The 17,024-nt window shown below is 44.6% G+C and overlaps 1 protein-coding gene across 2 annotated transcripts in view; it reads right to left on the bottom strand.

The window, feature by feature from the left end:
• The window catches only part of SAR1 (SUPPRESSOR OF AUXIN RESISTANCE1), a 171,878-nt gene that overhangs the window by 6,549 nt on the left and 148,305 nt on the right, over positions 1 to 17,024 (bottom strand). For both annotated transcript variants that reach the window (XM_087375403.1, XM_087375404.1), the window contains exons 24-25: positions 15,374 to 15,481; positions 3,766 to 3,906 (exon numbers count right to left, since the gene is read on the bottom strand). In XM_087375403.1, coding sequence (XP_087231529.1) covers positions 3,766 to 3,906; positions 15,374 to 15,481 — 249 coding nt within the window. The remainder of the gene's footprint in view (positions 1 to 3,765; positions 3,907 to 15,373; positions 15,482 to 17,024) is intronic.

Below are 17,024 nucleotides of genomic sequence, written 5' to 3'. Positions count from 1 at the left end.
ATGAGGGTACGAACACAACACTTTCCGCATGGGCAAGATGTCTTAGATCCGGTCCTAGCACACATGTTCAACCCGGCTGTTTGTCATGGCTTCCCACTCGCTTGAAGCACCACCAATATTGTACCAATACACAAAGCCGGTGACTCTATGGAGACTAGGAATTACCGCACCCTCATGATTGGTCATACTCTGGCCAAGGTCTATGGATTGGTTCTAAAGAGGGAGCTCAATAGTCACACAAAGGCTCAGGGCCAGAGGGCACTAGGATAGGCAGGATTCCGAAGGCAGCATTCTACCTTAGATCACATATTCACTCTGAGAGGTTATCATTGAGGAGGCGAAATCCAGACACCAGAAAGTTTGCACATGCTTTGTAGACTTTCCGAAGGCCTTTGACACGGTCTCGCATTCCCGCATGATCAGGAGACTACAGGAGATGCAAATCCCAACGACGTTGATTTGGGGTGTGGTGAGCTTATATGAGACAGTCAGAGGCAGAGTACGTGTTCAAGGCAGTCTATCGGACTAGGTCGAGAGCACGATTGGAGTGAAGCAGGGTTGTCACTCTCACTGACTCTCTTCGGACTCTACATTGATGAGATCACATCTTTTATAGATCGCCTAGGAGGCGAGGGTTCACTATTGCGTGACCTCACGATACAAATATTGCTATACACTGATGACATAGTCCTCATAACATCCTCAGCGGAAGGGCTGCAGAGACATCTCCAGGCCCTAAAGGCATTTTGTAGAGAGAGAGAGACTTGACAGTCAAACTTGGGAAGACCAAGGTTATGGTTTTCAACATCTCACATGCAATGACTTGCCCACTCTGCTTCACCTATCGTCGTGATGAGATAATCTGAGAGCAGTCTTCACAGGACCCCTTTTCACGATGACCCATGCAGCCCAGGCACGACTCACACGATGATGGGGTGCTTTGGCTCGACTACAGAGATAGTGCTTCCAAGTAAACTTTCAGGACCCACCAACGAAGAGCTGGATCTTCAACACGCTAGTGCGACCGACGGCCATATATGCAGCACCCTTCTAGGGGTGTGACTTACCGAAGACCGAGTGGAGGAAATTTCAGGAGCTACAAGTAACTATGGGGCCCAGGATGATTTAGGGTAAGCCCTTAGTTCCACATGAGATAGTACAAGCAGAGTTCGCTATGACTCCCCTACAGATTTCTTTCAGACAATGACTTTCATCCACAGAGTCTGGGACTTTCCTCAATAGAGATTAGTGAGACTGGCCTTGGAGTCGTCCATACGACTAGCAGAAAGTGGAGCAAACACATGGTATGCATGGATATTCACATGGTTTACCAAGCACGGTATCCAGATGGACAGGCTCCCCCCTTTTCAGTACAACATGGACGCACCCCTTGAGTCGATTCCGCGAGATGAGATCAACAGTATCATACGGTTAGATCTCCTTCAGCTCCATACGTCTCGAACTTGGGGGGGGATCAGGAGCTCCCCACCAAGTCCCGGTTCTATCGCGACCACTTCCTGAGAGTATAGAAGGAGGGATTCATCATCAGACCCCAGTACCTCAACGACAGAGAGGTCTCACATGCGCTGAGGATTGCCATTGGACAGATGCACGTTTCATCTCATCAGTTGAGGATCGAGATGGAGAGAGCAGCAGGCATACCCAGGGAGCATCGGATATGTATGCTTTGCACAATAGGAGTGACTGAGACAGAGGAGCATTTCCTATGTGCCTGCCCATCCTATTATGAGATCAAGGGATGATACCATTGCCTCTACCAGGAGGCGAGCGGCTTCGGTCCACTCTCACGATCCGCTTCCAGGACCAGGTTTGCATTGGCCTATATCTACTTGAGATGCGCCGACGAAGGAAGACCCTACTACGACAGATTAGAGAGCAACAGGAGGGGATTGGACCACAGGACAGAGAGGCTAATAGAGCATAGCAACACGTCGCAGACCTCTATGCATTTGAGTCAGCTTCAAGACACAATGAGATGGAGGTGGAGGAGATAGCTGACATGCAAGCAGCTTGGATTATTGAGAGGGGGATGCAGAGACCAACTGCAGCACGGAGAGTGACCAAGGCACACTCTATTGAGGTCCGTCCTATCACAGCTTTCCTCAAGGGAGACCACTCGAGGCGAGGGGTCACTCTGAACATACCACGTCCCCCTCCGCCGCCAGAACATGATACAGCCGGACAGACACAGATTTGAGACATTTTCGCTGCTCACAGACGAACCACCACGGTGGCGGGCTTTGGATCCTGAGCTTGAGTCTCAGCTCTCAGCATGCTAAAACTCTCCGATAGTTGCTAGTCTCTGGGTTATATCCGATTTTGCTCGAGCTATTGAGCTCTGTAGAGTTATCAATTTATCAGTTTATCAATCTTAGAACTCAGCAAGGGCCTTAGCGTGCCCTTTGCTCCAGCCCACTGAGGCTTGTGTGAGATCATCCTTTTTGGTGTACTTTGTACCTTGTCCCATAGCTACAGACGTTAACACATCTCTCTCCCTCTCTCTCTCTCTCTCTCTCTCGGCGTGGTAGTCACACAATATGGAGGGATTCCCTACATATATGCCTTACACATGAGCTAATCTTCTACCAAAGATTGCAAAAATGCCTCAGTTACACATGCCCCCCACTTCCAGACGGACACAACAAGGTGACTACATCTTGGGATATCTTGCCTTCACCTCACAAATTTTCTTACTTCCTCTTATATGACAAGATCCAATCATTCGCATCTATCCTTCCACCAGGATTTGAGCAATCTACAAATTTTGAACTCTTGGCCTTTGACAACATAACCTTCTGGCTATAGCATGTAGATTTCTTCATCTAGAAAACCATTCAAGAATGCATTTTTCACATCCATATGATGTGTGGGCCAATCAAAGTGCGATGCTAAACCAATAATTATTCTGACAACTTGTCCTTTTTGCTACTGGTACAAATGTTTCCTCATAATCGGCACCAGGCAGGAGGGGAGTCGGGGACTGAGCAGGGAAGCTGGAAGCTGAGAGAGGGGGAAGGATAAGATAATGCAGGCACGCACGGGGCATATGTGAAGACAGAAAGAAGCAGAAAAGCAAGAGGGAAAGAAATAATAACCAAACAGGATAAAGGGCAGAGAGAAAACAGTTAAAACAGAGAAGAAGGACATCCACAAATAGATTGAGAGGAAATATTAAAAAGGGGTGCTATGAGCAGCTGAAAGGAGAGGATACAGTGAAAGGGAGTTCCGATGAGAACAAGAGAGAATCGCATATATATGAGAGAATCAAAGACAGTGCAGAACTCAAAGGGAATAAAAGCAGAGACACAGCGTAAAGGAGGGGAAAAGAGGCTACGAAGGAAGGTAGAGATGGGATAATAGGCAGGCAGAGGTGGGAGGGAAACCAGGAAGACGAGGTGAGGGAATCAGGCTCACAGATGGAGGACAGCTGTTTATCTTCAGATATATCTTGGTTCAATAATATCAAGAAGCTCTTTGCTGACATGATTCTTATGATGTTACTGAGCAAGCATAGCTACATTTTTTGGTCGACTTCAGATATGTGATTTTACTCAAGATGACTTTAGCTATCTCACGATACAATTATTATGATGTTACTGAGCAACCATATCGACATATTTCATGCAACTTAAGATTCAGAATTCTGATAGCACTACTTAATGAAGTAATTTTCTTGAAAAAAAAAAAAAAGAATTCTGATAGCACTACTTTCGTCCTTATCCCAACCCTTCAGAGGAACATTACCAGACTGGCCCATGCCTTCACGTAGTCCAGTAAAAGAATGGTGGCCTCAGACACACGACCAAATTCCACGTAAATACGAAGCAAAGCTGCTGGGTCTGCCCCATGGCCACCCATGCCATCAGCCCCTGCATGCCTTCCGCCCTGTCATAAAATTTATCCATCAGAGAAGAGATCATAATAAAGTAATAACATCCAACCCACAAGTAATACGTCCAGCTTCCATATCTCATAGATTTGTTTAGGACTTTGAGAAGAAATATAATGTTAAATGATTGGAATTACTGTCTGATCTGTCAAAACTACTTATGTATGCCAAAGGTGCAAACACGGACTATTTAGATGGCTACAGAGAAAAGTTAGTCCCCTTATCGTTTCTAAGATAACCAGAAAGGTTTGATGCATTTAAATATTTCAGGTATCGAAAAGTAACTAACAGGTAAAATTTAGCAATACCAAAACCTGACTAATTTTGAACAATGTGGTGGTAAGCTACGCAAACCCAGAACTTTTATAATATCCCAAATTAATAGCCCACACACACAGACGATATAGCTTAGAAGGCAACGAACCAAAATGGATGAAAACTTCACAAGGTGAAACTTGCATGTCCGCTAATAAGGTACAACCATATATCTCAATGAATAGAGGAACATGCCCAAACTCATCCTCTAAAAAAACACATGGTATAATTTCAATCTCATGATAATCTCTCTGGTGGTGCTTTGTCTTAGCAAGACGACCAACTTGATAGAGCCAATTGCTCTTTATGGAGCGTCAAGGTTAAGAATGTGTTGGTTGCCAAAGATTCATGCGGTCTGGTGCACGGGGATGAACCCTGTCCCATAAATGTTGCACGTAATGCACCAACCACACCAAGTAGAACACAAGCCGCAGTGGTGGCCGCACCGACACCTACAAACAATTGCAATTCTAACAGCTGAGCAAAGGAGATGGGATGCCAGTATGGTGCCAAGGTCTTGCCTTGATTTCTTTGTTAATTAAAAGGTTTATTAGTCCACACATTAGTACTTGTAGGACCTCTGCGTGCATGGCATGTCTTACAAACCATGTATCAGGCAAAGAATGAGGCAAGGGTCTCATTTCTCATGAATGAGCTTAAAACTTTTCAATATGCATGAGGGTGATAGTATGTTAGAGCATCTAACTAGGATCCAAGATCTTAGAGAACAACTGCTGAATATTGCTGAATATTCATAAGATTATCTCTGAAAAAGATTTCATCTTGTCATGTGCACAGATTGGTATCTCACGTGTACAGGGATACACAAGACTAGCTTAGGTAGCCTGGGGAGGCTGAGGGCTAGGCAGGCTTGATTCTCGGGTAGAGTGGCAAGGGTACGAACCAATTAGAGGTCTTCGCTATTTTTGGCGTATTGGGCCCGAGTCTATATAAGGGGCCCAGAGGTTCCATTCTCAGAGAGCCAATGGAAGCAAGTCTCGTTCCCAAGTGCTAGGTCTGATCCTGGATTGAGTCGCAGATGCACGCCTGCATCTTAGCGTAGCGCAAGGCCGAACAGCATACCCCAGGCCTCTAGGTGCCACCTGGTGGTATGGGACACCAGGCTAGTTAGCATCTTGTTGGGAGTTCATGTCGGTAGCTCAACTCATGGCTAGGAGGGGACATCTCCTGATTTGAGATCGCATCCCGTAGATGTCATGGTTGGGTGGTGAACTGCCTGCTCAGTTTCATCACGTTGGGTATGTTCTTGTGTTTGCTTGCAGATCAGAGATTTCGGGAGTGCTGGGGACGTGTCAGTTGGTATCAGAGCCAACTCCTAAGGTACGAATCTTTGTTACGAGTAGTTATGGACGTCATTTTCTCCAGATATGCCTCAATTCTGAAATTCATGTTCATGCCCTGCAAGTGCTTGTTGGTTCATCGTTGTTAAGAGTTGTGGTTCTAGATTAAGAAAGAAGGAAGAAGAGAGAGTAAGAAGTGTGGATTCGTTGTTGCAAGATGTAAAGGGCTGAGACAGAGAGCGAGAGAGGTGTAGATAGGAGGAGGTAGTGAGGCTTGGGTAGATAAGTGCCAAGGGAGTCGTGATGCGAGCATAGAGCTGACGCGAACCAAGGGGATCCCGCGTACAGCTGGCTGCTCAAGGAACGTGTTGGCAGGTAGAAGAGGAGCACAGGAAGGTGCAGCACACTAGGGCCAGATTGCGATCCAAGCCAGGTGCTTTTTGGGGGGGCCTGAAGGCTTAAAAAAGCACCATCGCCTCCAAGTTTGGAGGGTGGGCTTTTGAAAAGCAGGGCTTTCCTTAAAGCCTGCTTACCCGCCTATAAACTCGGCCACTTCGTCTCCTACTCTTGCCTGTGGACTCTGCATGCTCCAAGCTCCTCTATGCCATCAAGTTCGGGAGCCGAACTTGCTCTACGGCCTGCTGCAGATGTTCGTACAGCACAACCAAGAGCGGGAGTTCTGGGTCAATAGATCTGAGCTGATCGGTAGCTCGTACCAGCCTAACTTCTCCATTGGCCAACCTTTCCCTTCTTCCGTCATCTCCTATCTGGCCAGCTCTCACTTCGTTCTTGCCTCCTAGCTCCAAGCCCACCTGATTGCTTCTCTTCTCTAGTCTACCTTCTTCATCAGATCAGATTTCAGTCATGGCTGATTCTGTAGACCCCATGCTTGCGATGGGAGACCAAGATATGAATTATCAGCCAGATAATGACCAGAGCCTCTACGATGATCTAATTACAAAGACTGCCTTCAGTGAAATCACCACTACTCTCGATGAAAAGTTTAAGCAAGTTAATGCGAATCAAACGGGGTTGACACAACAACTCCAAGGGATTCAGACTTCACTCTCACTTTTGACTAGCATTGTTCAAACGCTCACGTACGTGGATGCTTTGGCTTCAGTGTTAGGTCCGAATATCACTCCAGATCCTTATCCCGCTGATCAAAAATCATGTACCAAGGAGGTGGTTGACACTTAGTTGCACAAGTGGCAAGTTGTCTTCCAATTTCACTCTTACCCAGATGAAAAGAAATTGCATCTTGCAGCAGGGTATATGTCAGGGAAGGCTTTATTGTGGTGGAAGGAACTCCGACCAAAGCCTGCAACATGGATCGAATTCGAAGAGGTCTTCATGAAAGAGTTTCTAAAGAGGGAGGAAGATTATGATATGGTAGGCAAGCTTAAGGCCCTCGATATGTCCAAGCTGAATCTGACTTCAGAGGTTTCGCAATTTGCAGACCAGAGCTACAAAGATGAATCCAATTACCTTGTTAGGTTCCTGTGGATGGTTTGCCTAACTCATACAAGCTACAGATTAAGAATAACAAGTGTACCACTTTGCAAGAGGCCATGAACTATGCGCACATCTATGATCATACCATGGCCAGCGCAAAGGGAACCACCATTACCGACACGAGTATGAAGAACAAGAGGAAGTTCTTCCAATCTACAACTAGTACTATGGAGTCAAAGTCCATGGACAACGCCTCCAAGAAGAACTCGACTCATACGAAGAATGGTCGTGCCCGTTTCATACGCACCTTGAAGTTAAGGAAAGAAGGACGTTGCTTCATATGCGAGGAGCGGGGCCACACTCGGAATGATTGTCCTAAGCGCAAGAACTAAATGCAAGCGCAAGGACTGAAGCTCCAAGCGGAACAGGGTACCAAAGCTAAGGGAGCTAACCAAGTTTCGATGACAGGTATTTCTCTAAATGTCATTACCTACCCACTTTCTTGTAATTGCACTTTAATAATTCGTTATTTGGCCCCCATGACCTTTTCTGAGTTTATGGAGAAGGGACCAAAGAGTTCACGTTCTCTTTGACCCGGGCAGCTCTCACAATTTTATTAATTACAAACTTAGAGGATGGGGCTGTCCACGATACCTAGCGATCACACCTACAAGGTGCAGCTTCCAACTGGGAAGCAATTTTGGGATTGCAAGGTCTACGTACTTTCTATTCGGATTCAAGACTACACATCTGCTCTTACGTGCTATGTCATGCATTTGGAACATGTGGACTTGTTAATCGGAATAGAGTTGTTAAAAACCCACGATATTCGGATTGGATGGAAAGAGCATACGCTCTCTTTTTTGGAGAAGGACACCCAATTTTGTATCCAATGTGATAAGATTCCCTCTTCTCAAGGACCTATTGTATCTGCGATGCAGCTTCAGAATATAATAAGCACTTCTCATTATGATGTGTATCAGTGAGTTTTGATTCCGCTTTCTTCATTTGTTGTTTCTGTTAATAACAAAAATGATTTAAGCATGTTTGAACAGCGTGAATTGAGAACGTTGTTGGATGATTTCATGGATGTATTTCCTGCTCAACTGCCAGAAGGTTTACCTCCAAAACAAGCAGTAGATCATCGCATAGATTTAGTATCTGGGACTCAACCTATTAGTACTCCACCTTATAGGATGAGCCAGCTTGAGAAGGATGTGTTAGCTTCACAACTACAAGATTTTCTAAATATGGGCTATATTCGCCCAAGTAAATCACCTTGGGGAGCACCTAGAAAGAATAAAGATGGTTCGTGGGGAATGTGTTTAGATTATCAACGATTGAATAAAGTGACAATCAAGAATCGATACCCTCTTCCTCATTCTCATGATTAATAGACCGGTTGGCCGGGGAGCGAAGTATTTCACTAAGATTGATTTGCGTACGGGTTATCACCAAATTTGTATCTATGCTAAACAGATAGATAGAACCGCATTCCGATCCAATGCTCCTGCTACCTTCCAACAAATGATGAACGATTTGATCCGACATTTTTTGGACAAATTCGTTGTCATGTTCTTAGAAGACATCTTGGTATATTAGCCAAACGCTAGAGGATCACAATGGACACCTCCGAATTGTCTTAGTTATTCTAAGACAGCATAAGCTCTATGCCAAGATGAGTAAATGCGACTTCTTTATGAAGGAGATCATTTACTTAGAACACAAGATTTCTTTTGAAGATATTGGCATTGATCTAGATCGTATCGAGAAGGTTTTGAAATGGCCCATCCCTCAGACAATGAAACAACTTCGTTCTTCCCTAGGATTTACGGTTTTTCTACGGAAGTTTGTGCGTGATTATTCGAACATCACGGCACCCTTGACCAACATATTAAAAGGTCGTGGACATAGGTCTACCCAGCCGATCTCTTGGAATGATGCATTGAATAAGGCTTTTGAAACCTTGAAGGTAACTATCAAGGAAGCACCTGTCCTTGCATTACCTGATCCTACCTGGCCTTATGTTTTAGAGGCCGATGTGAGTGATTTTGTGAATGGGGCAGCTTTATTTTAAGAGGGCAGACCTATGGCTTTTGAGAGTAAAAAGCTTGACAACGCCCAATATCGTTGGCCCACACAAGAAAAAGAACTATATGCAGTTGTGTATGCTCTAAAGGTTTGGAGGCACTACTTATATGGTTCGAATTTTCTTGTATTAATAGATCTATTTTCTTGTATTTACTTTGTCATTTACGGAAATATCTTGAGACCTATTTCAATCCTTGAGAGGGCTTTATGAAACTGATAGTCATTTCAATTCTTATTGGCAAAAATTCCAGGATGGGAGCTCCATGGTTGACCAGGACTCAAGGATTGTGCCACCTACGGTACAGGCAGCGGGAGGTCAGTGGATAATTAGGAACGGCTTGTTGTTCCGGAATGGAAAGATATGTGTACCATATGTTTCGGATCTTCCATCCAAGATTCTTTGGGAGTGTCATGATGCTCCTAGTGATGGACATCCAAGTATACATCAGACTCTGTCTCTTTTGAAACATATCTTTTCTTGGCCTAAGATGCATGCGTTTATTGAAAACTATGTAGTAGGTTGCCGGGTTTGTCAGGTTACTAAGGCAGAACACCTTAAAAGCGCGGGTTTATTGCAATCATTCCAAATCCCGGGTAATAAATGGGAAAGTATTTCCATGGATTTTATTACCAGTTTGCCTAGAACGCGCAAGGGTCATGACTCGATTTTGGTTATAGTGCACCATCTGACAAAAATGGATAGATTCTTACCTACTAGATCCAGCATATCAGCTGCTCAGTTGGCTCACGAGTTTATGGACCACTAGACCACTTATTTAAGCTATATGGTTTGACTTCTGACATAGTCAGCGACAGGGACTCGAAGTTTACAAGTAACTTCTGGAAACTTGTTTTTGAGAAGTTGGAAACTACTCTAAGTATGAGTTCCTCAGATCATGCACAATCTGATGGCGTTACAAAGAAGGTCAACCAATTGGTTGAAGATATGCTCCAGACATATGTTTCTAAGAGACGGTCTTCATGGGAAGATTATCTCCCCATGATCGAATTTGCTTATAACAGTGCAGAGCACTCAAGCACTGGTTACAGTCCTTTTATGCTTATGTACAGGTTTCAACCTAAGTCACCAGTTATGGTTGGGTTCAAGGGAATTCAAAATGATGCTGCAAGACATGCAAGAAATGTTGTTGTTTGCCAAGGAGTCTATTAGGAGTACCTAAGATCGAGACACATTTTATACTAATAGACATTGTTCACCCAGAGAGCTCTGAAGGGACGATGTTATATTTACGTATTCCTAAGGAATCCAAGAGCCTAAGTACTGGTTTGGTTCCGAAGTTATCCCCCACATATTGTGGTCCTTTCAAGATTATTAAAAGAATTGGACCAGTTACATATAAACTAGAATTGGCTCCTCATGTTAAAGTACATCCAGTATTTCATGTCAGGAGATTGAAAGAGTGACTGGGTGCAGATGATCAACTTGTTTCTCCTCAAGAAATAATAGAAATTAAAGATTTGACTTTTATTCCACACGAACCTGAGAGTATTCTTGAATTTCGTGAAAAACATATTCGTTATAGAGCTATCACGGAATACAAGATCAAGTGGAAGGATCGTGTTAAGGAGGATGCAACATGGGAGACATTACAGAACCTCCAGAGGACATTTCCGAGTTTTTTAGCGAACTCACGAGTGAGTTCTTAGAGGAGGGGAAGTATGCCATGTGCACGGATTGGTATCTGACTTGTATTGGGGTACACAAGACTAGCTTAGGTAGCCTAGGGAGGCTTAGGGCTAGGTAGGCTTGATTCTCGGGTTGAGTGGCAAGGGTACGAACCATTTAGAGGTCTTCACCATTTTGGGCGCATTGTGGGCCCGAGTCTATATAAGGGGCCTAGAGGTTCGGTTCTCAGGGAGCTGATGGGAGCAAGTCTCCTTCCAAGGTGCTAGGTCTGATCTTGGATCGAGTCCCGGATGCGCGCCTGGATCTTAGCGTAGGCCTAGCAGCAGATCCCAAGCCTCTAGGCACCACCTGGTGGTATGGGACACCGGGGTGGTTAGGATCTTGTTGGGAGTTCGTGCCAGTAGCTCAGCTCGTGGCTCAGAAGGAACATCTCCTAATTCGAGATCGCATCCCGTAGATGTCATGGTTGGGTGGTGAGCAACCTGCTCAGTTTCCTCACGTTGGGTGCGCTCTTGTGTTTGCTTGCAGATCAGAGGTTTCAAGAGTGCTATGGACGTGTCACATCTCCAAAGCATTGTAGTGATTGCTAGAGTCCTACCTAAGTTTCCACACTTCCCTCACTTTCTTTTAGAGGGGCAATGCTCAACCTCTTCAATGCCTTTTAGAGATAGCTTTGACTCCCTGCCCAGTTTCCTATCTTACCCAAACTAGAGATGTTTGGCATCATTCATTCATGAGGCCGTACGACACAGGGAGCCGGTGCTCAGAGCACATAGGGGAGACCATGACACACATCCAGACTCCACCTAGAGCATGATCATCGAGTTTTTCCAGTTAGACAGTACTGAAGTCTGACCAGCAGACCTCATGGAGATGGCAGTCGTGAGGACCTAAGCGAGAGACAGAGACTCGTCGAACCTATTAGCGTACTGAGGCACATTTCCATTCAGTGGCTCCACCTATCAAATTCATTGTATCAGCTTCTTTCAGTCTCATAGACCCTTTTTGGTCTTCTGAAGACCTAAATAGACTCTCTCTCTCTCTCTCTCTACACTTGTACAAACTAAGAAAAGAAGTTGGATTTGAGATCAGCATTGTGTGATTCATGGACACTATCTCTTTGTTTATCTTCCGCTGCAAATGGAGTGGATGATACGGAATGGTTTCCAGATGATATGGACCATGCCATGAAAGAGTGGTTGCTAGAGGATGTTTGATGGGTGTTTGGACCAAACATGGTGGATTCTTTCGATCTGTTCATGAGCACTCTTCCCAGGGAGCAGATGGAGTGCATTCTCTGAGGCACCATGTAATTATCATGTGACTTTGAAGCCATGCAATTCTCTTAGTCACTCTACTCTTGAAGTCTCCACTTAACATCTTCGCCCTAAGCATCTGAAAACCAATAGGCTGACTCACATACACTTCTTCTTCTTGCGGGTTTATATCCAACTGTACTTTCACCAGGCGGCTGCAGTTTTGGCCCTTTTTGAGGTCGAGCTGTTTTTTGCAGTCTCACCTCCTGCAAAGCTTCCATAGAGGGGCAACTCTTCCTGGAGGAGATTAGCTTGCTATTTTGACAGTTTTGGAACAGCAGCAGCACTTTCTGAGCAAGTCAACTACATCTGAAGGCATTCTAAAGCTGGTCGACCACTTTTGAGAAACTTTACCTACTGCAGCATCAGTTCCAAGGCTGGTTGAGCCTATTTTGCGCACAACACCTGTTTCGAGGTCAATTTTGGAAGAATTTTACTGTTTCCCAATTAATCAACTCATTTAGGGACAAATTTTGAGCTTTTGTAGCTGTCTACTTGCTGTTTTCAACCTTTTTAAAACAGTTTTGTGAAGGGACAGCTTGTTTTTCTGCAACCCTGAGTGCATAAACAGCCCGTGGAATTCTGCAATTTGATGTTTGGTTCAAAACAGAGGTGATTTCCTGTCATTTGATGCTTGGCCAATCAAGATTTGACTGAGGGGAAGATTGTGATTTGATCAAAGCAAATTTCAGTCATTATTTAGACTATTTCCAGAAGCATTTTGCTGCCCATTTCTGAGTACATACAGGTGTCAACGGGATATGCTTTGTTAAACCAAGCATTGGCCAGAACAGACAGAGATCCATAGTGTACAATACACTTCCCAGAAAGGGAGTCTTGTGGACTATTGTAAAGAGCATCCTCAAGCCATGTATTGGTTTTAAAAGTAGTCATATCTTTGGTTTTGCAAGATGTTCACAACATGTGAACTTTAAGGTTTTTGCCTTTGTGCATTTGCTTGAAATGGCTCAAAACAACCCCAATGATATTTTCAGCGTGCTTGCTTAGGAGGAAAGTTGGATGGCACCAACTATTCTCTCTTGAGTTTTATGGTAATAAATCCAAAAGTCTTTCGGATATGCAATGAATCCCATCCCTATTGCGCCAAGGGCGGGTCATGGTTGTGCCGTAGGGTTTAGGGGAACAAGCACAAGTGCAAGCACCTGCAGAAAACACTCTTGAGCAAAGGAGATGGGATACACCTGATGCATAGGTATTATCTTTGATCTCATTTCAGTGAAGAGGTCAATTATTCCTCATATTCTGTCCTTCCGTACTTTAAAAGCTGCTTAAATATTTCGGAAGCTATGTATCAAGCTCATAAGGACCAAGGGAAAAGCTCATATATGATGCAAGTCATAGTTTTTGACATACTTCTAGGCATGCTTGCGGCAAGGATGCGAAAAATGCTGGTAGGCCTCAAAAGAAAGGAAAATGCCACTATTGCAAAAAGCCGGGTCATTGCATCAGTGTGTCACATGCACCCTAGCACTTGGGTGCAAAGTGACGCACTGGCTACGTCGACAACTGCGTAATAGTTCCCTAATAGGAGATTTTGTCGTATGATGTGACCCCTTTTGTGAGCCCTTGTCCAAGGATAGTTAGATATAAGCTACGTAAGTCAGTCTCTCAGCCTTAGGTCAAGTTGGAAGATCAGTCCTTGTTCACTAGTTTCCACTAGAGAAATGTAGGGTAGTGTTTCCGTCTTAGGTTTAGGGATAGGTTTAGGTCCAACCTAGGATAGGAGCCCTTCTGGGCCCCCTCAGGGCTGGAACAAGTGAAGAGAATGGTAGGGCAAGGGCTGCCTTTATAGGCTACCCTGCACCCCTCCCTAGACTACCATTTATGGGGCCAAGGGACCAGCAAACCAGCCCCAAAAGCCCTATAAATAGGGGGCCTCTACGCCCTCTTTCCTCATTCAATTCTCCCAGCACTTCAGCCTCCTACAGCTCCTCCTCAGCCCACTCTGAACAGCCTGACACTCCCCCTAGTGGCCCTCTGACCAGCCTCAGCCTTTGGCATCAGTTCAGCCCTCTGGGAAGGTGTTCACGCAGCGCATCAAACAGGGAGTCGAGACAGCGAACGGAATGAGTTTTGGGGTCTGTTTCAGCAGCTCTTTTCAGTTATCTTTTACGGTTTTACACAGCTCATTCTCAGCTCTTCATTTCAGTCATCTCTCAGCTCTCGTATAGGATCTATCACTCCTAGCTTTCACTCTCTCACTCACACAGTAAGCCTGCATTCCGGTGGACAGCACAAGCCTCTCCCTTGCCTTGCAGAAGCGTCCTACATCATGAGTGTGGATAGCATTAAGGTCTTGGTATTGGTCGACGTTGCCTCTCAGGTCTTTGGGTCTGCTCTACGTGTGCACAATGAGCTCTTCAGAAGCGCGTTCCGTGCTCTCTCAAAGAGTGTTCTTTGTATTTCTCAGTTCTCCAACTATAAAGCAAATTCTCCCCTGATTGGAAGAGGGGGCCCTCAGTGGGTACACGGACCCAATCGGATGTCGACTCTACTCTCTCTCTCTACCCTCATCTCCTTTCTCTCTCTATGGTGTGCAACGCTAATCCTCGCTAAAAATTTAAAGAAGTTCTTGTTGTGAATCACACGATCAGATTACCGTTGCATGTTACACAGTGAGTGTTTGAAGAGCATTGCAAAGGAGAAAAGAAAAGAGTCTAGTATGGCTATTTCAGGATCAGCCACTAATGCAGGAAAAGATCTGCCACTTGCTGCTTTCAATAAAAACCAGGGTTCATCTGATGCCTTTGACGGACTGCTGCGCATCTCGTTTGATGCCCAGCTGAGATGCCTATGGAAAATCAGAATCCCTATGTACATTAAATCTACTTAAAAATGGAGTTTAATCTGCCATTCCTACTATCATGAATATATGCGTGTTGGATCTCGGACGACCGCTACGAGGCAAACGTATTTCTACAATGCTTGGCCTGTAGATGTCTTCTATGCATTCACTGAGGAGGTATTTGCTAGATATATATCATCCATTGTTCTTGGCCTTTTTCAGAGATTCCCTACGCAGTGACCTGAGCATTAAATATATGTTGGTTAGCAACCAGTCCTTTTTCTTGTGTTTTACAGCACGATCAGCACCTCACAGTTGACTGATCTGGATGGTTGGTTATTTTTTTTCAAGCATAAATAGAAAGTTCTTTTCTCTTGGGGGGGGAAATTTTAGAATTTCGTATATATTTGTGTTTCTCATTCGCCTACTGCAATTTTCAAAAGCACTACCAAGCAGACTTGGAAACCGTTTTTTTTGTAGTAATCAGATTCTGACATTATTTGCAAGCCAAAAACCTCACTAAAGACATACCTTAAACATGTCCACAAGCCAAACAGGAAGTTCCATCAGTCTATCAATAGAAAGCATTGTCTCCGCAACAACAGCAAGAAGCCGTGAATGTATTTTCGAATACTTTTCCTACAATGAAGGCATATAAATAGTCAACAAAATAACAAACCAATCTTTATTGCACAAAAAATGCACCGGCTAATAAATGCTTGAAGTTGAGCAAGCCCAGAGAACAGAACACAGCCCATAAATCTACACATTTACAAGAAAGAAATATGCATATGTTCTTCAAAATATGTCAAGTATATGTTTCAAACAGAACGCAGACATAAAAATAAGAAACCTTATCCGATCCACATGCAAAACCTTATGCAGGCCAGGCTCTCTGCTAGCAATTTCAGCAAGTCAGATAAGCAATACTCGCATTTCAGTTATGAAAGCAAAATAATATTGTGTGGCTATGCAAGAAAAGCAAAAATAAAAGACATTCTACATACTGATTGAGTTGAAATTCCATACAACTTCATAAAAATACTAAAATTTTGGGAAGGGTATCAAATTTTCTTTTTGCAAAAAGAAACTTCTATTAAGTATTAAAGAAACCCGTTAGAGCACGCTCCATACGGGATACACCATGCAATGCATGAAAAGCTCAAGAGCCAAAAAGAAAGGATTGGGGCTGATAGTGCCATCTCAATCCAGTAGAAACCTCCGAGAAAAAGGAAGAACCCCTCCAAACTCGAAGAAATACAGTCTTTCTACAAGAAGCTTCCCGTGAAGGGCCCTGCATGCCAGCCCATATGGCTATCAAAGTGTGAACCGTGTCAGTCCAAATACCCATGAACACCTGTGATGGGTGTATCTGGGTGCCATCCAAGGCCTCTGTACATCTGGCTCTCCAAATGTGCCAAGAGGTAATGCTAGCCAAAATCTCCCAAGAGGTGTCCACTGAAGCATGAGAAGCTCTGAAGGGAGTAAGTGGTACATCTTGAAGAGAGCAGGGCTCTATCACCTGCCGGCGGACCAAGAGTGCCCAAGAAGAAGGCTCACCCTCATAAAACACCTCGGGCCCAATAAGGGATAACCATGCGACCGAGCCCCAAGTCATGAAGAAGGGGAAAGTATGAAAAATGCTGAGTATCCGAGCAACCCCTTTCCAAACAGTCCTCGCCTGACTACAGTCCCAAAGGCAATGTCGCACTGACTCCTCTACAGAATGGCAACGAGGGAAAGTGGGATCAGCCTCAAATCGTGATCTCCACAGGTTCACTCCAATCCCTCCATGAATAGAAAGCCAAAAGAAAAGAGTGATCTTCCTCCAAAAAATCCTATGCAAATCTGCCGTGATGAAGAAGCTGTCCCAATGGGGGGCTCTAGAGGGAATCCAACCCCTACTGCTCAACTGAAATGCTCAACTGAAATCTCCTGGCATTACTAACCGTGAAACGAAAGAAGAGAATCCCCCTCTCTCAATGCCCATAATCTCTATCCACTCCTACTCTCCTAGGTCCCACTACAAGCACCTGATAGGTACACCTGATAGGGCCAAGAGCAAAGGGTCGGGGTCTAAGTACCACTGCAAGCCTGCTCCATGGTCCACAAAACCAGCAATCCTGACAGGCTGAAAGGCAACCTCTAGAAGAATATCATCCGTGGATCTAGAGAGTATACC

This window comes from Dipteris shenzhenensis, chromosome 6, assembly GCF_047967505.1.
Source record: "Dipteris shenzhenensis isolate YYH24624 ecotype China chromosome 6, Dip_SZ_1.0, whole genome shotgun sequence".
In the NCBI taxonomy this organism is placed as follows: Eukaryota; Viridiplantae; Streptophyta; class Polypodiopsida; order Gleicheniales; family Dipteridaceae; genus Dipteris; species Dipteris shenzhenensis.
This window is presented reverse-complemented; position numbering and strand designations above follow the sequence as displayed.